Source organism: Melospiza georgiana, chromosome 24 (genome assembly GCF_028018845.1).
Source record: "Melospiza georgiana isolate bMelGeo1 chromosome 24, bMelGeo1.pri, whole genome shotgun sequence".
NCBI classification, from domain to species: domain Eukaryota; kingdom Metazoa; phylum Chordata; class Aves; order Passeriformes; family Passerellidae; genus Melospiza; species Melospiza georgiana.
Genome location: NC_080453.1, coordinates 6,789,766 through 6,813,078, shown reverse-complemented (window position 1 = coordinate 6,813,078; position 23,313 = coordinate 6,789,766). Strand labels below are relative to the sequence as shown.

General features: G+C 41.6%; 1 protein-coding gene across 6 annotated transcripts in view; it reads left to right on the top strand.

Moving 5' to 3' along the window:
- The window catches only part of ZMYM4 (zinc finger MYM-type containing 4), a 40,696-nt gene that overhangs the window by 5,529 nt on the left and 11,854 nt on the right, over positions 1 to 23,313 (top strand). Inside the window, exons 2-19 of one of the 6 annotated variants that reach the window (XM_058040141.1) lie at positions 6,836 to 6,878; positions 7,273 to 7,800; positions 9,339 to 9,406; positions 9,975 to 10,145; positions 12,800 to 12,878; positions 13,579 to 13,831; positions 14,398 to 14,572; positions 14,679 to 14,891; positions 17,274 to 17,424; positions 18,092 to 18,207; positions 18,327 to 18,596; positions 19,071 to 19,221; positions 19,484 to 19,656; positions 19,751 to 19,901; positions 20,937 to 21,077; positions 21,370 to 21,407; positions 22,594 to 22,738; positions 22,909 to 23,033. In XM_058040141.1, the coding sequence (XP_057896124.1) occupies positions 6,836 to 6,878; positions 7,273 to 7,800; positions 9,339 to 9,406; positions 9,975 to 10,145; positions 12,800 to 12,878; positions 13,579 to 13,831; positions 14,398 to 14,572; positions 14,679 to 14,891; positions 17,274 to 17,424; positions 18,092 to 18,207; positions 18,327 to 18,596; positions 19,071 to 19,221; positions 19,484 to 19,656; positions 19,751 to 19,901; positions 20,937 to 21,077; positions 21,370 to 21,407; positions 22,594 to 22,738; positions 22,909 to 23,033 (2,991 nt within the window). Of the gene's footprint in view, positions 1 to 6,835; positions 6,879 to 7,272; positions 7,801 to 9,338; positions 9,407 to 9,974; positions 10,146 to 12,799; positions 12,879 to 13,578; positions 13,832 to 14,397; positions 14,573 to 14,678; positions 14,892 to 17,273; positions 17,425 to 18,091; positions 18,208 to 18,326; positions 18,597 to 19,070; positions 19,222 to 19,483; positions 19,657 to 19,750; positions 19,902 to 20,936; positions 21,078 to 21,369; positions 21,408 to 22,593; positions 22,739 to 22,908; positions 23,034 to 23,313 lie in introns of those variants that run through there. The other 5 variants (XM_058040146.1, XM_058040142.1, XM_058040144.1 and 2 more) reach the window with 5 other exon arrangements.

Here is a 23,313-nt window from a genome sequence, read left to right as displayed (position 1 = left end):
TCTTTGTTTGGAAACAAAGTCTTTCTTGTGGATGTCTTGGTTTGTTTGCTTGCTGTGTGGTTTGTGTCTGTTTCTAAATTGAAAAACCCAAAGCACATCGAAATCTGATATCTTTGCAAAAACCATTGCAAGGAAATTTGCTGTTAATAACAAATATTAGGGAGAAATTCTTCCCTTTGAGGGTAGTGAATCCCTGGCACAGGTGCCCAGAGAAACTGTGGCTGTCCCCATTCCTGAAGTGTCCAAGGCCAGGTTGGAGGAGACTTGGGATAGTGGGAGGTGTTGTTTGGAACAAAATGATCTTTAAGGTCCTTTCCAACCCAAACCAAACTGGGATCTTGTGATTGCCAAGTGAAACCATCACACGTGGAGCTGCTTCCTTCTCAAATCCATGATTTTGTGTGTGAATGGGAGAAGGGCTTGAATCCTCTTATGGTTTTTGTAGGTATAGATGAAACCCACCAATATTCCAGAAAAAATAAGGCTCTCTGCAACTTCTGTGTGTTTGACAAGTTCATTTTGGCCCTGTGCATGTTGGTAACAATATACAGGTTCTGTGTGTGTGCTGGGTGGGTGTGGAATCTGTAAAGTTTGTTTGGAATTGGCCTGTGAATATTCCAAAAGCTCAGGAATATCAGAAAAGCCTGGTGGCAGAAAGGGACGATAAAATCCCATGCTGAACTGCTCCCTGTGATTTCTGGTGAATGATCCAGAATTCTTAAACTGCAGAAATGAAAGGGGAGCAGCACATGCCTGAGTCTTCTGTCCTGACACTTAAAAAATTGAAGATGTGTAAATGAGATGGAAGGTAAAAGTGTGTTCCTTGAACAGAATGTAGAGAGCCAGAAGCAGCTGGGAAATTCCTGCTGTTTTACATTTGGGGTTTGCCTTTAAAAACTCCCATCACCATCTCCACTGTATTACCTAAATCTTCTGTCCTAAATCTTCTGTCCTGAAACTTTAAAATTGAAGATGTAAGTGAGATGGAAGGTAAAACTGTGTTCCTTGAACAGAATGTAGGGAGCCACAAGCAGCTGGGAAATGCCTCCCTTTTTACATTTGGGGTTTGCCCTTAAAACCTCCCATCACTGCATTACCTAAATCTTCTGTCCTGACACTTAAAAATTGAAGATGTGTAAGTGAGATGGAAGGTAAAACAATTTCTTGAATAGAATGTAGGGAGCCACAAGCAGCTGGGAGATGCCTCCTTTTTTACATTTGGGATTTGCCTTTAAAAACTCCAATCATTGTATTACCTGAATCTTCTGTCTTGACACTTAAAAAATTGAGGTTTGTGAGATGGAAGGTAAAAAAAACTGTATTTCTTGAGCAGAATGTAGGGAGCCACAAGCAGCTGGGAAATTCCTGCTTTTTTACATTTGTGGTTTGACTTTAAAAACTCCCATCACCATCTCCACTCTATTACCTAAATCTTCTCTCCTGACAGTTAAAAATTGAAGATGTGTGAGTTGCAAGGTTAAACTATTTCTTGAACAGAATGTAGAGAGCCACAAGCAGCTGGGAAATTCCTGCTTTTTTACATGTTTGGGATTTGCTTTTAAAACTTCCATCGCCATCTCCACTGTTTACCTAAATCTTCTGTCCTGGCACTTAAAAATTTAAGATGTGTAAGTTAGATGGAAGGTAAAAGTGTATCTTTTGAACAGAATGTAGGGAGCCACAAGCAGCTGGGAAATTCCTGCTATTTTACATTTGGGATTTGCCTTTAAGAACTCCCCAGTGCATCACCCTCAGCCTAGATTCAGAACAATCTTTCCAAGTGTTCAGCGTGGCTCAGGGAAGCCTCAGCGCCACTCACCGTGCCGAGCTGCCTCTGTCGCTGTCCCCAGAGGGACTCGGAGCCTGTCCCCGGGCAGGGTGGCGCTGTCCCCTCTCTGTCCCCTCTCTGTCCCCTCTCTGTCCCCTCGCTGTCCCCTCTCTGTCCCCTCTCTGTCCCCTCGCTGTCCCCGCCGTGCCGGGGTCCCGGGGCCGGCCAGGGGGGGCTCTGCGCTCGGCTCTATGGTGTGACCCCGGCAGGTTCTCTTCCTGCCGCAGCCTTTCCTTTCCTGTGGCAGGTGTGTGCAGCAGCCCGGCTCTTTGTTACCCGGCTCTGCCCTCCCCGGGTGCTCGGAAGGTACAAATCCCTTCGGGCTGCCCGTGCTTTGGGGGGAGGCGGCTCCGGCAGGAGCTGCAGGGGAATTCCGCGGAGTTCAGCGGTGCCAGAGGTGCAGCGTGGTTGGCTGCTGCCTGCCTCCATCCCTGCCTGGTATCTCTGCCTCCATCCCTGCCTGGTATCTCTGCCTGCCATCCCTGCCTGGTATCTCTGCCTCCATCCCTGCCTGGTATCTCTGCCTCCATCCCTGCCTCCATCCCTGCCTGGTATCTCTGCCTCCATCCCTTCCTGCCATCCCTGCCTCCATCCCTGCCTCCCATCCCTGCCTGCCATCCCTGCCTCCATCCCTGCCTGCCATCCCTGCCTCCATCCCTGCCTGGTATCTCTGCCTCCATCCCTGCCTCCATCCCTTCCTGCCATCCCTGCCTCCATCCCTGCCTGGTATCTCTGCCTGGCATCCCTGCCTCCATCCCTCCCTGCCATCCCTGCCTCCATCCCTGCCTCCATCCCTCTCTGCCATCCCTGCCTGGCATCCCTGCCTCCCATCCCTGCCTCCATCCCTTCCTGCCATCCCTTCCTCCATCCCTGCCTCCATCCCTGCCTCCATCCCTGCCTGCCATCCCTGCCTCCCATCCCTTCCTGCCATCCCTTCCTCCATCCCTGCCTCCATCCCTGCCTCCATCCCTGCCTGCCATCCCTTCCTCCATCCCTGCCTCCATCCCTTCCTACCATCCCTCCCTGCCACGTGGAAAAGTTCAGGGGATGCTTCCTCAGCTCACCCCACCTCCCTCAAGAACAGCAATGGAAATTTCAATTCCTTTTTTATTTTTATTTTTTTTCATGTCTTTCTCAATTGAATGAGTCCTGGAGTGGGGGTTATGCTGTGTGCATAGAGGGACAAGGAAACTACAGGCAAACTGAGATTCATTTCTGTCTATTTTTAATTGCAGTTCTCTTAACATCTGCTTCCTTTCCACAGTTTGCTTATGGGTATATTAAAATCTAGGATCAAACTTCAGAAGCTTGCTAGAAAGACATTCTGTGTGTGTAAAGTAGACACACTGTTTGTTTATTTCTTAATGGATTTCTCTGTTTTGCATACAAAGCAATACTGTAGCCATAGGCAGCTTCCCTCTTTATACTGCACAAAAATAATCTATGAATTGTTTGATTTATGGATGACATGGCTATGTTGAACATCATGAAGGTATGGATCAGCTTTTTAGTTATTTCAAATTAGCATGTTGTATTGAAGTGTAAATGTGTGTCCTTCTGTCCTCCACTCCCAGCACAGGCAGATTGGTGCTGAGGCTGTGACACTGCTCCCTCAGTCTCATGTACATCTATAAAAACCAGTGACATATCTGGTGGAATTTTATTTTGTTTATAAAAGCAATGCTGTCTTTTTTTATAGAGTAGTTACTTTTAAGCAAGTCACATTGCTTTCAGAAGAACCTCGTTGTTTTGTCACCATTTCTGTATTCTTGTTTCATTTCATTCATTCATTTATTTGTTTTTTACAGCCTGAGTAGGCAGAGCACCACTTTGTGTGCAGTCCTAGCTAATGAGGCAGTCATTAAAAAGTACAGCCTAAAACATTGAATTTCACTAATACCAAACTTCAACTGTTCTGTGTTAAACCCTTATGAAGTTAAATGATTAAAACCACTAAGAATTATTATTCTCTGGCAAATATTTGCCAAGATGACTTAATGAAGGTGGTTTAGAATATTGTATTATTGAGTTTTGTTTTACAAATACCAGTGTGTTTTGAGGACTGAGTTGAAGAGTTGAAGCCTCAGTATTTGAACAGAAAACTCTGTTCCTGAGACTTTTGTAGGAAAGTCTTTTATCAAAGACTTAATGTGAGGTGTTGAGGTACCTTTCTCCTTAGATCTGCAGAGGAAATGCCATCAGGTCCATGTTTGCCCCTCAAGTACTTTTGCTCCACTTCTCACTAAATCTTAAAAAATCTGTGTGGAAGAAGAAAAAGGAATTAACAGTGATGAAAGGAGGAAGCATGAGGACTGGAGAGAGGGAATTGCCTTGCAGAACTGTAATAGAATAATGTAGAAATAGTAAGTTGGGCATTATTGTTCATATTTCTGTGTGATACAAGGCCATAATCCAGTTAAAAGCTAATGTACATGATTTATTAAAGTGACACATTTTTGTAACTGGTGATACACAAGATTTCCTCCTGAGGTGCCATTAAATAAGACATTAAATAGTCTTATTTAATGGCATCTCAGTGACATTGGGGAAGGGACTAGAAGTGTATAACTAAGAAAATACCCCACATTAATGCTGAAAAAAAATACATAAGCTCTAAATTCAGGGACAATACAGTTATAGACTTATAGAATGAGTATTTTGTTTGGGATATATATATATATATTTGTATGTAAATACATATGTGTACACACATACAATCATCCCAACACTTTCCCTGGTTTTTTCCCTTTAAATTTACACTATGTGGGAGTTCTGATGCTGTTCACAGTCACAAACTAGATGGTGGCTTAGATAAAGCTGCTGGTATTGTCAGATGCTGGACTTCCTAAAGGCATAGCCTAAAACATTGAATTTTATAAATTTATAGGTTTATAAATAGGTTTATAAATATTTTCAGGGAAAGCTTTTGACCACAGACACAGATCTTCCTCTGTATCCAAAAACCTTTTGAAAGAAGATGATTTCTTCTTTTCATATCCTCACAAAATAATGAGTGAAGAAACAAAACAGGGTTGTTTTTTTTTCCCTAGGATGACCTTGTGTTTGGGAAGTGTCTTGGGTTCATTCCAGGTGGATTGTAAATGTTTTCCAGCTCCTCCAGAAAGTTTCTGGGAGTCCCTCATGCTCTTGCAGGTGGCCCCTTGTGCTGACTTGCCTGTTAGTGTTTCTTTGAATGAAACAGTGAGAGAGATTCACACTGCAAAATGTATCCCTTGGTGATACAAGCATTCCTGGGGTTGTCCGCTGTTGGCAAAGATTTGTTACCACCAGAAGAGGAGAAGGAACACTCAGGGTTTGGCTGTGTAAGGCAGCCAGGGCTGTGTAGGACCTGGAATATTTTCCCCCAGGTACTTTGGGTCTCAAAAGATTAAAGAACTCCTTTGATACAAATCTACCTTGAGAAAAGGATGAGCTTATCTCAGCTGAAAATTCCCTTCATCCCACCATCAAAATCTGTTGGAGAAGATAGAAAATTCCTGACAGGAAGCAAAAAAGGACCAAGAAAAGGTCAGTGTAGAGTCAAGGACCTGGGCTGTTGTTTTGCCTCCAAAAACTTCATGCTCTGATATTATTATCAAATGACAACAAGTTCCTCTCCATGTTCTTCTGTAAAAGCAGCCCACCCCTGCTGTCCCTGTCCTCAGCAGCCTCTAGGAGCACTTGGTATATCCAGTATTTATGGGGATTAATTTTACACCTTTGTAAATTTAGTTGACTGTTAATGGGCTCCTAGATCAACATTAAACTTCCATCTTCCAGCCACTCCTGACATTATTGCAGAGCTCAGGCCTTGCAAACCTTCCTGGGAGGTGTTTCCTTACTCTTTCCCTGTAGATAATTCCATGGAGAAGACTCGCATCAGCCTTGTGGAACTGTATCCTTTTTTTTTGTTTTGTTTTGGTTCTCTTTTATTTTTCCAGCCTCAAGTGTCTGCTCAGAGAAACCAGAAAGTTCTGGTGAGGTATCCAACTGACTTGATGGACATGCCCTCACTATTCCATGTGTGTCCAGTTAAGCTGAAGGAGCTGCCTTGTCTTTGCAGACCTGCAAGTGGTGTTGGAAAGGGACATTTTGCCATCAAATGACCTCTGGGACAGTCTGTTGTCATCCTTTCCTAGAGCTGCCTGCTACCAAACTGATAGCTCCCATCACAGCCCTGAGAAATACTGGATTTATCAACTAAATGACTTGAGTTAAATGAAATCAGGGCTCATCCCTTTGCTCTCAAATCCCATTACTTTCCCTAAGATGGCTTAAGAATTGCAGTGTGAGCAGGATCTAGCAGGAAAGAAGTGTAGAGAAAGGAGAGAGGGCTTAAATGAATTACTGTCATCTCTTGGGCAGAAAACAAGGCTGCTAATGAGTTGGACATTCTGAAGGAAACTTTAATTCTCATCCTCCAGGCACCTTCCAACATGCCAACAACTTCAACACCTGTCAGAGGATGTTTAATGCAGCCAGATGTTTGTGCACTCAGCATCTGGGTCTTCTGTGCTTATGCTCACACTGACACTCTCTGGATTAGGAATTTAAACATGGCATTTCCCTGTTCCTGGAAAGGGGAAAATTCCCTCTAAGAGAGGTGAAACCCTTGGGCCTGTGCAGCCCATGGCAGTGGGAGCTGCCCAAGCTCCTGGCTTTTATTTATGTTCAGAAGGAATGAAGGCTTGTGGAGTATCAGGGCAGAATCTGTGGCCTTGACCTGGTACTGCTATCCCAGGTAGTAGAAAAAATTGACATTCCCTTTCCTCTCTCCTCTGGGAAGCAACACTATTTCTAAATTTTCCTTGTGTGCCTTTTCCGTGCATTCTGAACTCATTAGGGTTAGTGTGGCTTCTCAGTCTTAATTCATAAAAATTTGCTTGAGGCAAGGAAGGAAGGAGGAGGAGGAATTGTGATCCTTCGGCTTGGTTTTGATCAGATACTTTTTAGCAAAGTACATGGCAGCTGACCAAGACAATGACACAGTGCTTTCCTTTTTTACAGTTTGAAGATAAATCTGATGCGGTATTTGATATTACAGAAAAATGTAAGTATTTCTATTTATTCTCTAATGTCATAGTTTCACAAAGCCTTTCTTGGAAGTGTCATTGCTGCTGAACAAGAACTGTCTTGCCCTCATCCCAGCCCTTCCTGCTCATTCCCTCCTGCATTGCCTTCTCCACAAGTGCTCCAAGTGAGGTGAATGGAAATTAATATTTTTTCTTTCTTTGGTTAGTTTTACTCAGTTCAGCTGCTGCTTCAGAGTGGTGTGGGCAACTGAACCCTTTCTATGTCAGCAATGTTTTCACAGTCATGTTGGCATGAAAAGGTTGAGAATATTCAAGGAATTGCAGCATCAGCCAGATTAGGACACTCACGCCTTCATTACACGTGAAATTGGTCAGTTTTCTGACAGTTCACTGAGATTTTTTTCCCCCTAGGTGGTGAAATTCTGGATGCAGAGATGTCTGAGGACGCTGAGCACAACTTAGCACCTGCCCTGGACAGCTTGTCTTACGGAGCACCCAACCGAGCAGGAGCTGAGAATTCACTGCAGGGTGATGATCATGATTATTTTCTGAACTCTGGGGATCTTGCAGGCATACCTGTTGTTGGGAGTGACAACGAAGATGAGCAGAATTTCACTCCAAAAGACACTCTTTCTTCAGCAATTCATGATGAAGATCATCTGCAAGAGGGCAAGAGAGTTCCAGATCATGAACTGGACAGTGAAAAAGAAATTCAGGTTCAGAATGCAATCCAGAAGGATCTCACTTCCCCCTTTGAGCAGGGCCCTGTATTTAAATCACTTCGAAAAGATTTTAGCAGAACACGAGATAATGGCAAAGAGACTTTTTCAGCCAAGGACAAGAATAGAGAAGGACATTTTCAAGAACGTGAAAAACGATTGGAAAAAATCCCTAAAGATATGGATTCTAGATTGAAAAGCAGTTTTCTTGACAAAGCAGGTAACTGTTGCCATCATAGAGCTGGCTGCCCAGCAAAGAGGAAGAAAGAATTAGACAGAAATCAGCAATAGGGCTAATTATTAAAAACATCACCTTGTTGAAGAGAACAGGCAGAGCTGTGTGTAGGGGAGCATTTTATGAAGAACCCTGAAATCCAATGAACTCTGTCTTAGGAGGAGGATTTGCAAAGGGCTTGGCAGTGTCAGGGAGGTCTCATCCTCCACAGCTTGTTACAGAGCCTCAACATAACCTTTGTTGTTGTGGTTTCCTGAACCAAGCTGGGTGACAATTCAAGCTTCCTTTTGGTTTTTCTCACTGGTTTTTATAGACCATGGAGCTTCTTAAAAGAAAAGGTGGTGAAGTTTAGGTTAAGTTGGTGGCCAGTAAAGATTTTTTGAGCAAAACACCAATTGTTCACTAATGCCTAGGCATTTAAAGCAGTGTGGATTTGATAGTATCAGGGAAAGGCTTGCTAGAAAGGAGTTAGTGTCTGCAGGAACTAAGCCAGAACATAGCTTGAAATCTGCTTTTCCTGGGAGACTGCTCCCCTTCTTCCTCCAATACTTGTGTCTTGGACTTCATCCAGCCAACATGGGAAGAACCAAAGACGCCTAAAATCCCTTTCTCATTTGACAGTCTCCATAATCTTGCTGCCCACACATTTATTTTTGTCTTCCCAAGCTCTGAAAGTTACAGCAGAGCAGTGAATGAAGGAGTTAAGAATAACCAAGCAGGAACACATGGTTTAATCTTATTCAGCAGAGGGAGGGTGAGCCAGCACGTGAGGCACTCCTGGCTGCTTGTTCACATTCACAGCTTCTAGTTCTGAGGTTTAAACTTTAAATGTTCAGCAACAGCATCTTCAAATCAGTGCTTCCAGGTGGCACCAATGATAGAGAAGCAATAAAGATATCTTTAATAATAAAGTTACAGATGTGTCTCTACTTGTAACTTCAGTTTGAAGTCAAGGGAAGAATGTTTCTGTACATAAGATGTATTTCAGAAAGTTGTAAACGCATACAGTTAAAAGATCAGGTAAAGCAGTCAGTAGTTGAAACCAGAGTGATAAATGCTCATGGAAATATCCAATATCTAGGCAAATCCAAAGTTTTTAAATGATATATTCTAAAAAAGCAGAAGATGCTATTTCCTGAGAAGAGGGGAAAAGGCAAAAGAACAGAACAGCAAAGAAAAAGCTGGAAGATGTTGCTCTGAAAAGTATTTTGTGATTTAAATGTCAAAACAGGGGAGTTCAGAACCTGCTGAGGTGTGGAAAATTCTGAATGAAGAATTTGCATCGGAAGCCTGCAACTATTTTGCTGGAATGGGAAAATGATGATCCAATAGAATAATTTAAAAAGAGCCAATTCTCTTTAGGGATTACCACCTTTCCTACAGGGAGGAGAAAGGGAGTAGTTTAATAGTGGTGAGGTGCTGTCAGCCACTGGGGTTGGGGAGCAGGATGAGACTCTGATAGTTTTAAAGGAAATGCATTGGAACCTGTATTCATTTCTATTTAATGTATATGTTTTCCTCAGTTCATAATCAAGTAGAAGAAACATTACGGACGCAGTTAGCGCCACAAACTCCAGAAACTAACTTCAGGGTAAGCTATAGATCTTTCAACCACTTTTGCAAGTGCAGCAATATGCTGGAATAATTCAAAATACGTATTTTGTATTTGAGTGTAAATTTGAGTGTTAAGGAAACTGATCTTCTGACTCTTAGACATCTTTGCTACTTAAACAGTACATATAATTTTGTAAAATTTTCCTGAGCCTCTCTTTGGATTGAGGATTCTTTTGGTAGCCACTTTTCTTGTTCAGCATGGTTGGAGTGACCGGTGAGCCGAACCTACAGCTGGATGCATCCACCTGACCTGCTGCTTTTTTTTCCACATGAGCCAGGGAGCAGCTGTATCCACAGGAGACACTCCCAAACAACCAACTTACAGAGCTGGGTGTTTTCTGCTTTGCCCAGAGGAGTGGAAAGCATTGGGGGTGGGATGAGAGAGGGGGCTGCAGGGAGGATGAGGCAGCAGCTGCTGCCCAGCATTTCTCCCACCTTGGCAGGACCCAAATCTCTTGGTCTGCAGCACAAACTCCCCTTGGCAGCAGCCCAACTCCTCATGGCAGATGCAGGAGGGTGAATTCTTTTTCATATTATTGTTTCAGGAGTCTAGCTACCTATTTTCTAGTAAGGAATCTATTGGACAAGAGCTGGGGAATTCCTTTGCACCAAATATTAGAATTAAGAAGGAGCCTTTGGATGACGAATATGCTAAAGCTATGGCCCCACAGCAGGGACTATTAGACAAAATTAAAGATGAACCTGGTAATTCTGAGGTAAGTTTCCCATTGCATTTCTCATTTTGGTCTGACAGCTGACCGCTTAAGCTGAACAAAAAATCAGCCATTTATTGGTTTATTGACCGAAATTTAACTTGAAGAACATAGTTTAGTAGAAGGATTTTTCCCTCTTACACTACTATAAAAAAATTACCCACCCCCCTCAACTTTTTGATGTCTTGTTACCTTGTCTCTGAAAATGTTTTTCTTTTCAGTTAGAAACAAAGCCAAGTGCTCTAAAACTTCTGTAACTGAATCTGTGGCTACATAGACACTTTATCTAACTAGGAAATAAACTGTAAATCACATTTTGTTAAATAACTTATGAGTGCTCATAATTAGAGATATTAATTAAAGCAGCTAGTGCTGCTACTTCCTTCTTAAAAGCTGCCTTTGCAAGCATAGTAGTTCTTGCTTTAAATTAGCACTTAAAGGACTTAGCAAAATATTTAAGTACTTACACATCAGTGAAGTCAATTTAAGTATGTGTTTAAGTGACTTTCTCATTCAAGACTGACACTTTTTGTGATGATACAGGTAAAACTCAATAATTGCAACCTGGAGAAGGTCTGACCTCTGGATTGAGCAGTGCTGGGGGCAGGATTGCTGAGCTCCAGCCAATTTTTGTGCCTCTGGTTTGATGTGTAACACCAGGGGAATGAGCTGTGCTGCAATTCCTGGCTCCTCACTGCTCATATCTGGGTTACATGTCAGATTTTATATGTTAAAAGTGTGCAAAACTTCCCAAAATGATGCATCCCTTTGTACCAACATGTGAGTGTTGGTGTTCTGTGCAGGTGTTAGTTTTTAGCATCAGTCTTTGTCTTTCTGCTGAAGCTCCTCTGCTCTCTGGGCCTGTCTTCCCAGCACTTTTTCTTCTTTTCCCATAATACTCTCAATTGAATAAGTAAAATATTTGCAACTTCAGATTTTACTGTCCTTCTGATTTGTTCAGTCTCTGTGGGATTGTTTGGGTTTATTTTTCCTTGCACCTGTAGAATGTCAAACCACGTGTAGATTAGTTAAATCTGTCTCTTCTTTTGTCCTCCCAAGATGGCATCTGCTGTGTGGATTTGTGTGGAATGCAAGGCGAGATGTCTGTGGTTATCAAAGATCATATTAATAAGTAAAAATGAAGACTTGAAGAATTAAATGTCAAATATCGTATGGTTCAAAAAATTCCTTCCTGGAGTAAAATCCTGTGATTATCAACTCTGCCTGATACTGGAAAAGTAGGAGAACTGAGTTCATTTTGTTTTGCTTTAGATTGGAATTATTATGGGGGGGATTTTATGGATTTTTTAAAAATATTTCCTGAAAGATAAGAGCATTTCTTGCTGTAACCAATAGTTGGAGCTGAAGGTTTTTGGCTTTCAGCACTGTTAAGCTGCTGTGAAACTGCTTGATCATGCACAGTTGATGTCAGGATTTGCCTCCATTTCTTTTCCTACTCTTGACTAATGATACAATTACAGTTAAAATGCTTTAAAAACTGTATGTCTGCAAATGATTAATTTTTAAATAATAATAATAATAATAAAAATGGTGCTTAAGAATCTCATCACAGCATGCCCATACCCAGCTTTGAGCTTCTCAACCTGAGATTTGATTGTTTCAGTCTGATGGTTCACATGGTCAAGGAATACCAGTGCCTGTCTCCTGGGAAACATGCTGAGAAATAGTTTGCTTGTCTAGTATAGAAATTCCAATTTTTCCCACAGGAGTGAGAGGAAGGAGTGCTCAGTGGAGGTTGTTGTGGGATTTTGGGAGCTGGCAGAAGCTGGGGGAGCATCTCACTGCCACAGGGAAGGGAGAGCTTCCTTTTGCTTAGTGATTCTGAGTTGGTTTCCCTGGCAGCCAGGCAGCAACTGTGAATTTAGCTCAGTCATAACATGACATCATGCCTCACTACTCCCAAACGACTGGAAGTAGGCTAAATCTTATCATCTCTGGAGTTCCAAGAGATTATGTTCTTCAGCCTATTAAGATTTCCATGTGGAGTGTTCCAAGCTGCTTTCTGGCTCAGATTTCTGGGGAGAGCAGGGGCAGGAAATGTGCTGGCAGTGTGAATAGCTGCTGGGGACTCAGCCAGTCATTTAGAGCATGTCAGCTATTCCAGCAGCAGCTGGCCAGGGATTTTCTCATCCTGTACCAAATGTGAGGTGATTCCCTTCATGCTGGAGCTGGGACTGTGATGGTCCAGCCTTGGTCTGCTGTAAAGCTTCACCTTAGGCTGCTCCAAGATTTTAATTAACTCCTGGTTAATACAGAACTCTCCCCTCTCAGCTCTATTTTCCTTGCTATCCTCCTTTATGTGAAGATAAAACTTCTTTCCCAGAACAGGGGCACTTCCAGCTGGAAAGCTGGAATGGAAAGCAAAGATTTCCTTAAGTTTTACTCAATTCTGAGGTGTCTTGGAGTGCAGCTGCAGAGGGGGATGCAAATGATGAAATTCCACCTGTCCATTTGTGCCCCCTCAGGTGTGGTTTGCTCTGAGCAGGAGCTGTTTGTGCTGCTCACTTGTCACCCAGCCTTTGGAGCAGGCTTAGGACAGCCACTCTTCCCTGAGGTTCAATGCAGCATTGTGAAGGAATGGAACCATGTAAGCTGTTATTACATGTGTGTGTTTGTTCTCTTTCCCTTTGTTTTAGGAGTACGGCCAACAGCCAAAATCTCAGGAAGGGGAGCTGAAAATCAGTGCTGTATTTTCAGTCAGTGGCAATCCTCTTGGTAAGGAATAGGCAAGACTAATTTCATTTAAATCTGTAAAATGTGTCACCTTTGCAAATACTGCAGGTCACTCTGCATTTCATTTGCTGTGTCTGATCCCAGTAGGAATGAAGAACTAGTTTGGTTTAAAGAGAATAAAATTGAGATTATTATACAATAATTGTGGTTTTGAAGCGTAGGAAAATTGAATGTGAAATGCATAGGAGAACTGAATGTGTTAAATAGTCTTAAGCTGAAGGAGGGCTGATTTAGATTAGATCTTAGAAAAAAATGGTTCTCCTATGAGGGTGGGGAAACCCTGGCACAGGGTGCCCAGAGCAGCTGTGGCTGCCCCTGGATCCCTGGCAGTGCCCAAGGCCAGGTTGGAGCAACTTGGGATAGTGGAAGGTGTCCCTGCTCCTGCCAGGGGGTGGAATGGATGATCTTTAAAACCCCTTCCCACCTAAACCATTCTATGGTTCCACAAAAGGGAAGTTAAAAGTGCATTCTCCATCTTCAGAGTAGTTATAAAAATCTGCTATGCAGAAAACCAGCCCAGGGCATGTATTTGTGGAGAGTTCATCTGCTATTTGATTCTCCTCTAGACCCTGACAACCCAAATAAAACTATGAGCTTGTGCCTGCCCCTGCACACCAGTGAGTTCTTTGTAATGGATCTGTAACACTGACTCTGTGTTTTCTCTGTGTGGTTTTTTTTTTAGTTCCACAGCTGTCATCAGGTTTCCAGCCTGCTGTGGCATCCTCTGGCATGAGTAAAATGCTCCCCTCAGTTCCAAGCACAGCTGTTCGGGTTTCCTGTTCTGGCTGTAAAAAAATCCTGCAGAAGGGACAAACTGCCTACCAGAGGAAAGGCTCAACCCAGCTCTTCTGCTCCACACTGTGCCTCACTGGATACACCATTCCAGCTTCTCGCCCACCAGCTTCTACCAAGAAAACCTGCTCAAGCTGCTCAAAGTAGGACTGTGCTTTTATTAGTTCCACTAATAATTGATATTCAAGCAGATAATGAAAGGCTTCAGTTCTGCTCTTGTGCCCCTTGCTGCTTTGGTAGTGCTGCTCCTCTTATGCTTCCCTTCAAAAATTGGTGGCTGATGCTGTTCTGTGTTAATTGGTCTGTCTGCTTGCAGTTCCATTTCCTTAATTGGGTTTTACACACACATAGATTTAAAAGCCTCTGTGGTGCAGAATGCATCTTCTCTTTTTTATGTTTAAATGAGCCAAATATGAAAAACTGTGTTTCAAAAGGTCCAGCATCCACCTGCCATTTCAAAATGTCATTGCACTCTCAAAATTGCTAACAAGAGTACCTTTTCAAAAAGTATTTTATGCATTATTTCTTCTAAAGAAAAACAGATTTATGAATCCCTAAAATGAAGTAAAAGATGGGTAGTTAATGTATTCAAGGTTTCAGTTAAATGGATGCACCCTCTCCTGGAGAATGTTTAGTCTCCAGAATAAGCAAGTTGACATGGATCTCACATTAATCCTTTATCTCTGTGTTTGTTTTTCTTTTTCCACAGAGAAATTCTAAATCCAAAGGATGTAATCACTGCCCAGTTTGACAACACAGACTTCAGTAAAGATTTCTGCAGCCAGTCTTGTCTGTCCACATATGAACTGAAAAGGAAACCCATTGTCACTATCCACACCAACAGCATTTCCAGCAAGTGCAGCATGTGCCAGAAGAACGCAGTGGTAATTTCAATTTTCCTCATTTAAATTTTAGCTCAGCACAACTTACTGTCTCAGAGATGACCAGAGAAATTCTTCATGTCCTTGCTGTTTATTCCTTTCCTTGCAGATCAGGCATGAGGTGAATTACCAGAACGTGGTGCACAAGCTCTGCAGCGACGCCTGTTTCTCCCAATTCCGCTCAGCCAACAACCTGACCATGAACTGCTGTGAATATTGTGGGGGATACTGCTACAGTGGCTCTGGCCAGTGTCACATCCTGCAGATAGAGGGACAGTCCAAAAAATTCTGCAGTTCCATATGTGTGACAGGTTACAAGCAGGTATATGTGATGGGACGAGGGGGAATGGATTCCCACTGCCAGAGGGCAGGCTTAGATGGACCTTGGGAAGAAATTCCAGGCTTAGATGGACATTGGGAAGAAATTCCAGGCTTAGATGGACATTGGGAAGAACTTCCAGGCTTAGATGGATATTGGGAAGAACTTCCAGGCTTAGGTGGATATTGGGAAGAAATTCCAGGCTTAGATGGATATTGGGAAGAACTTCCAGGCTTAGGTGGATATTGGGAAGAAATTCCAGGCTTAGATGGACATTGGGAAGAAATTCCAGGCTTAGGTGGATATTGGGAAGAAATTCCAGGCTTAGATGGACATTGGGAAGAAATTCCAGGCTTAGATGGATATTGAGAAGAAATTCCAGGCTTAGATGGATATTGAGAAGAAATTCCAGGCTTAGATGGACATTGGGAAGAAATTCCAGGCTTAGCTGGACATTGGGAAGAAATTCCAGGCTTAGATGGACATTGGGAAGAAATTCTTCGCTGTGAGGGTGGGGAGGCCCTGGCACAGGATGCCCTGAGAAGCAGTGGCTGCTCCATCCCTGGAAATGTCCAAACTCAGGTTGGACAGGGCTTGGAGCAAGCAGGGATATTGAAAAGTGTCCCTGCCATGGCAGGGAGTGGAACAGGATGGGCTTTAAGGTCCCTTCCAACCCAAAACATTCTGGGATTCCATGATTCTCTATTTGGACATACTAAAAAATAGATAGTTTTACAATACTAAAAGTAGAATCCATCTCATTTTTTATTAGATTATAAGTGTTTTAAGAAACACCCAATTTACTGTTTGGTTATTTCAGTTACTGTATTGGTTTAAGGTAACTGCTTTTGTCATTTCAAGAATAACAGAATCATTAAGGTTGGAAAAGCCCTCCAAAATCATCAAATCCATCCTTCAACCAAATACCCAATGCCCACTAAACCATATCACAAGGTGTCACAGGTCAAAGTGGGTTTTGAACACTTCCAGGGATCATAATTTGCTGCTTAATCTTTGCTCAAATGTGTTGCTCTGGTTTTTTATCACCACTGCACCAGCTACCAGACAATTCCAGTGTGGAAGACACAGTGGGACCCTCCAGCAGCAGCCTCTTGTGGCTGTTTTCAGCCTTGAGATGCTCCTTAAAGAGTATTCTTTATTAAATTGTAGCTTTTGAATTAAGTGGAAAGGAAAAGTAATAATTAGTTAATAATTATTATTTTAAATTTTAAACTTTTCATATTTATTTTTTATTATTGAAGACCTGAGCATTTAAGAGAACCTTAATTTATTATAATAGCTCAATTATTTTGGAATTATTTATTCTAATGCAATTACTTTGAGAAAAATTGCCCTCTGATAAAAGAATGGAACTTGATTTTATGCCTTGACTCTGCTGTCCCATTATCCAGGCCACTTAGGTCAAGAAAGGCCTAATGAATTAAAAAAAATAAATAAATTATGGTAAATGTATTTCATCCAGAAAATAGCCTTCAGAATTAGTTGTCCTCTGAAACAAATCTGGAGATAAAATTAAATAAGCTGGAAACATTTGCATGCTGCTTTTATATCACACATCAAAACCCCATATGTGATAATTCTCTTGAAAATACAGTATGTTCAAAGCTTATAAGATTAAGTCAAATCTATTTTTAATTGATTTTTAAATAGTATTCAACTCAATTGTCAGGTACATTCTGATAGTTTCTGGAGGTTTGTGGGTGTTTTAAAATCCCTAAAAGCTTGTATTCTGTTCTGTCCTGTGAAGAGCTAGAATAGCTGGTGGTAGAACAAAGTGCATTTTTAAGGCTGTCATATTAAAATAATCTGGTGCACTAATTCTCAATGTTTTTTCCAAACTTAAAGACCTTAAAAAATCTTAAACACAGAAAATGTATTTATGAAAATCAGGCTTTTTCCTGTGTTTGTAGACCACACACTGAAAACTGTGATTATTACTAGAATAAGGATCTCTTTCCCATTTTGCTATCAAACATCATCAGGGCACCTGCTTCTCCCTGTTCCTTGTTTCCTCATCTCTTCAGTGGGAATATTGTTTATCTACAGAGCTGATGCATTAAAAACCATAAGCAAAATGTCAATGCCCTCAGCAATTGTTGGAAGTTGTCTGGTACAGGGTGCAGATCTGTGCTGGTACCTGTAGGAGTGTTTGCAGTACCCAGAGAGCCTGGTACTGGTTAAAGTGGCCTGGGAAGGTGCTCAAACCACAGCTCAGATCAATGAATCTGCACCATAAATAACACAGCTGTAAAACAAGCTCTCTTTCAAGCACGTTTTATAAGTATTTTATATATTAACGACAATTTCCAGGTTAATAAAAAATGCCAAGTTTCACATAATTAAACAATTTCCCTGTTTCCACAGAAGTCAGCTAAAATTACACCCTGCACACTGTGTAAATCTCTCAGATCTTCAGCTGAGATGGTGGAGGGCACAAATAACTTGGGGAAGATGGAACTGTTTTGTTCTGTTAACTGTTTGTCAGCATACAGAGTAAAATTGGTCACTTCTTCAGGTAAGCTCATCCTTTTACTTCTACAGAAGTTTCATTTCCTGTGGCTCATATCCCAGCTTTATTTGTCTTGAAAATTAAGGCTGATATTCTTTTTGGGAGGGTGGGAAGTGTTTTTTAAGGTTTTTTTTAAGTGTTTTTTAAGTGCTGAGATGGGAATGAAAGGACATTCTATTGTAGATAAATGTAGCAGTGACAGTACAGCTATTTCAATTTTGGTTTTAGGGAGCTCCACATGATAACCAATCTTAAATCTATTTTATTTTTGCTCTGGCAAGTGCAGCTGGTGGGTTTTCCAGCTAGAGAAACCTCTTGTGTGGACATCCCAGTGCTGGGACTCTCCTGGCCCTTGTTCCCTGGGGTGATCAGCTTTATTACCTCTGCCCAACATTGCATGGAGCTAGGCAAACATTTTCAGCTATTTTTCATGTGGAAACAGAAAAATGCTTACTGACATCCTAGGGATACTGGGAGATTAATTAAATTTCTGGCAAGCACCAGGCACAGCAGCTGCAGTGTCTGCTTCTGAATCTGTGGAAACATCATCGTGGGCTTCTGTCTGTGCCTTGGCTCATCACTCAGACTCTGTTTTTGTATGCACTGTGCAAAATTAGCTGCAATACAACTTGATGTTGCATAAATCACTTTTTCTTCTCTGTTTCACCCTCAGGTGTTCAAGTTCAATGCAACAGCTGTAAAACCTCAGCAAACCCTCAGTATCACTTGGCTATGTCAGATGGGAGCATACGAAATTTTTGCAGCTACAATTGTGTAGTAGCTTTTCAGGTGTGACATTCTAGGATTTCTTTTTAGCTGAATTAACAGAATGCTAAATTGATGGTGGAAATACCCAGGTGTGAGATGTAACCTTGTAAAGTAAAGCCTATTTATTTGTTTTCCCACAGAATCTGTTCAACAAGCCTACAGGGCTGAACTCCTCAGTGGTGCCCCTGTCTCAGGGCCAGGTCATTGTGAGCATCCCCTCGGGGACAGTGTCAGCCACTGGCACCACCTCAACTGTGTCCCCCAGCTCCACCAGCAGCCCAGCAGCAGCAGGGCTCCAGAGATTGGCTGCCCAGTGCCAGCAGGTCACCTTTACTCGTTCTGTTGTGAAAATCAAGTGTCACCACTGTAACAGATCATTTGCCACCAAACCAGAACTGCTTGACTACAAGGTAATAAAGATCAGGGCTTTCAAAGCTCTTTTTTCACAACAGAAAGTCAAAAAATTGTTGTTTATGTGCACTGATCTGTCAGTACTGCTTTGTTGCTTGCACAGACCTGCTGTGGAGAGTTTTAAAACTGATTTTAACCAATATCAAATTAATACTGATATTTTCTCTATGGTCTTAAAACCAGAAAAAAAAAGAACTCCAAAAAAAACCCCAAACCACACAATTGCCTGTCTAAATAAACACATCCCTGTCTCTTGTACCTTTTAATACAAGGACAAAGACCATTGGTGAGGGCTTTCTGCAAGAAATTTTGCTTTATTATAAAACTAAATGGGGAGAATCATCTGCCAGTGCTCTGTTGCTGATTTCTAAGGGTATAAATACTCTTCTGCGTTTCTATTAACAATTTAAATGTATTATCTGGGATGTGACTCATTCAAACACTGAAACCAAAACATTCTGGCTGTGTTGCAGGGTAAAATGTTCCAGTTCTGTGGGAAGACCTGCTGTGATGAATATAAGAAGAAGGGCAATATGATGGCTTTGTGTGAATACTGCAGGTTTGAGAAAATTATCAAGGAGACAGTGAGAGTCTCAGGCATAGATAAAACATTCTGTAGTGAAGGTAAGAAAGGGCAAAACCCTGCCTCAAAGAAATCAAGTCACAAGTGTTTTTGCCTAAAAAGTATCAGTAATACTAAAAGAAATCTAATATTTTAAAGTTAGGAATCTGGTTTTTATGTTTAGGAACACAGAACCCTGTTCACACTTTACATTTTAATGGTATGTTTCAATGAATAATTACAGACATCACTTAGTACAGGAATTAGGAGTGCTGAGGGATTATCATATTGGCATTAAAGAATATTTTTGCTGTTTTCTTTTAGTCTGTAAACTGCTCTATAAACACGACTTGTCCAAGCGCTGGGGAAACCACTGTAAAATGTGCAGTTACTGTTTACAAACCTCCCCCAAACTGGTCCAGAATCACTTTGGGGGGAAAACAGAGGAGTTTTGCTCAGAGGAGTGCATGTCCAAATTCACTGTTTTGTTTTACCAGGTAAGCTATATTCTCACATCCTCTAGGTTTTTATGCCTCTACCCCTTGTTGGTGTTTCCAGATGTGCTCAATTTCTCCCTCACTGTTTTCCTAGATGGCAAAGTGTGATGGTTGTAAGAGACAAGGTAAACTCAACGAGTCCATAAAATGGCAAGGGGAGATGAAGCATTTTTGCAATCTGCTTTGTATTCTGCTGTTCTGTAAACAGCAAAGTGCTCCTGACCCTCCACTCCCAAACAACACAGGTAAAGCAGCCTGAGGATGGTGTTGCCTTTTGATGTGTGGGGCAGTGAAATGGATGTTTATCTGCAAATTCACTTCAGTGAACTCTCTAAGATCTGTCTTCTCCTGGGGAGCTTTTCTGTTGCTGTTGAGTGGGCTCTGGTTTAGATCACTCTTGCTTGAGACCATTTCAAACTTCTGTAGGTGTGAAATGCAATTGCTTTGTGTACCAAACAAATTTTCAAGAAGATGAAGCAAAACCACTTGCTTTCAGTCACTTTCATGAAACAAAAACCTGCTTCACTGGGGTGAAATCTACTGATATTTAGTGCAGACATGGCAAATATTAAATATCTAGCTTGTCTTCATAACACCAAGAAGATATGGTAGAATGTTAATATTCTTTTAACAAATGAAATTAGTAGACTTAAGGGTTTTAAATACAGACTCCTATATATGCACTTAAAGCAGCCACTTCTGTGCAGTCTGTAGGCATATGAAGACTTCCCATTTCTGTGGCATTAAGTGTTGATTCTTGGGAATTATCAATCCCAAGGTGTACAAGTGCTGTAGCTGTTTCCTTGAGCAGGTGGAATGGGAATGAGGGTAGGAATGAAGCCCACAGGAATATGAACTGTGAGTTTCTGTAGAGACACAAAGAGATGAAAGGCCCTCAAAGACAGGAAGGGAAAGGAAAAGCAGGGATATCACTGATCCTAAAGAAGGGCATAATTTCCCACTGAGTGGCTGCAAGAGTAGGATACCCAAAACCAATAAAATATGAACTGTCATTTTTTAGGCCATGGTGCACATTGTTTCAATTCGGTGCAATCTGCTGCTTACATTGGTGGCAGCTCTTTTCCCTTCTTGCTTGATTTGCTTGTGGAACTAGCTCCTGTTTAAACTGAAATGCTGCAACCTGACACCTCCATCCCCTTCTCACACAGCAGCCTCTTTCATCTGGAGACAGATCTCAAGGGTGGGTGTTGTTTCAGAAATGCTTTTTTTCTCAATTATCTTACTGCTTCTTCTCATTTTCTTCTGTCCACTGTGTCCAGCAAACCTTTCCATGGCACCAGCCTCCTCCTCAGGCCCTCCTTCTTTAAGAAAGGACTCAACCCCTGTCATAGCAAACGTGGTGTCCCTTGCAAGCACCCCAGCTGCCCAGCCTACTGTTAACTCCAACAATGTTTTACAGGGTAAGGCAGCTGAATACCATGCCTGTACTTTTACATCTCTACTCCTGAACATTTATATTTGCTCAGGGATTTTACTGAGAACAGCGGCCACCTCTTCATTATGCTTCACGTCACTGCAGATGATTGCTTTTGTCCTTCCTTTATCTAGGGATAAATAATGACTTAAATTTATGTACATACATCAGGGAATGAGTTTTAATTGGATTTCTTTTTTTTTGACCTTGGCAGAATATGGATTATCGTTCTTGATGAGAAGTAGACATGTTATTGTATGGTTTTTTTTCCTTCACAGGTGCAGTCCCTACTGTGACAGCAAAAACAATAGGAGATGTAAGTTTTACAAGACTTTTTTCATTTTTCAGATTGTATAAATAACAAGTAAAGTATCCAAGACTTTGGCACTATCATTTTGTAACTAAAATTCATCCAGCTTGTGGATGCTTTTAAAAAAATGGATAGAACTTAGATGGTACAAAAGTCTTGTGTCCACTGACAGATTGGATGTTTTAAAGCAAAATTTAAGACTGTAGCTCTTGGGATTGCAGCTCAGATTGTAGCTCTTGAGGTGTCTGTGGTTCCCAAGTAATTCATGTGTGGTTTCTGCACTTGAGGCTGCCTTTTGTGCCCAGAAGTGGGATAGAAGAGCAAAAGGACCAGCCTGGGCTGCTGGGACTGACATAACCAAGCTCCTGCAGCTTCATTTTCCTTCCCACCCCCTGGCAGTGTGGTGACAGAGCTGTGGGGAGCCACTGTCACCACTTATCTGGGGATAACTCTGAGAGTCCCTATTCCTGAGCTCTTTGAGGTTTGTGCTGTAACATCCTGCAACTCTCCTAAAATCAGAGATGCTTTTATGTAGCTTTAGTTTCTGGAAGATTGACAGCTTTGCTTTTAGCTGGAGTGTCATTTATGAATTAGAGTATGAGTTTTCCCTCTTGAAACAGATCCTGTTATTTGAATGCATGACTGCAAATTACAGTGAGCAGGACATTAGTACAAGCATGAATAGTCAGTCTGTGTGTATCAGGAAATGATACTGCTGCTGCCAGCATTGCTGTTCCTTTTTTACATTTATTTGCTTTCAGTGGTTTCACATTAGTTTACTCAATTTTATCAGTGTCTGTATCAGGCAGACTTTTAGTCATCAAAAGTATCTTAATATAATTCCTCTTTATATCTCTGCCATCAGTAAAATTCCAAGGTCAAAAGTTTATAGCAGTTATTTGACTACAGAAACCAAATATTCTTGCAGATTTGTTCACTGCACTGTTAACAAAATAAGCTTTATTAGCAAAATTAGCTTTAAACAGCATTATTGTTGAATCAAATTAAATTAAGATGGAGACCAGAAAGCACCAAATAAGCAAGCTTATTTTGCAGTAGTTTTTAAATGATCATTTTTATCAGCAAAAACAGTTTTAAATAGTTCAGCTTCCCCTGGTATAGAACAAACTCTAGTCTTATGTTATCTTTCAAACCAATACTGACTCGATCCTCGTTTGTGTTTTCCAAACAGGCAAGTACCCAGACAGATGCCCTAAAGCTCCCATCATCAAAACCACCCAGGCTTCTGAAAAACAAAGCTTTATTGTGTAAGCCAATCACCCAGACTAAGGCCACCTCCTGCAAACCTCACACACAAAACAAAGAATGCCAGACAGGTGGGTGTGTGATCTCCTACCCCTGTTGGAATTGTCTGTACTGCAGTTGAGAGAGAATACATGATTTATGTAACAGAGAGTATTTTTGAATGTATTATTAAACCTTAACTAGTTTTCAGGTTGTTGTGTGGTATTTTCCAACATTTTTTGGTCTGTTTTTGTTATAACAGAAGGAGAAGAAGCACCTGCTCCACCCCAGATCATTGTGGTACCTGTTCCTGTACCAGTGTTTGTGCCAGTGCCCCTCCACCTCTATACCCAGTACACACCAGTTCCCCTGGGAATGCCAATACCTGTAAGTTATGCTGCAGTTCTGTGTAAGTTATGATGCTGTTCACTGCAGAAGGCAGTGGTTCACTGTGTCACTGGGTGCCCTGTCTGCTCATGCAAGTGATATTTGGAGTCTTTGATGCCATTTCCCTCCTTATTACATCATATTTGTTTAAACATTATCACACAGAACTATCAAATTGTAGAGAGAGTACAGAGCTGTCCAGTCTGGAGTTATTTTTAACTTCATTTTAGTAGTCCTAAAATATACATAAGGCTAAATGGAGAGACTTCCTGAGGTGTAT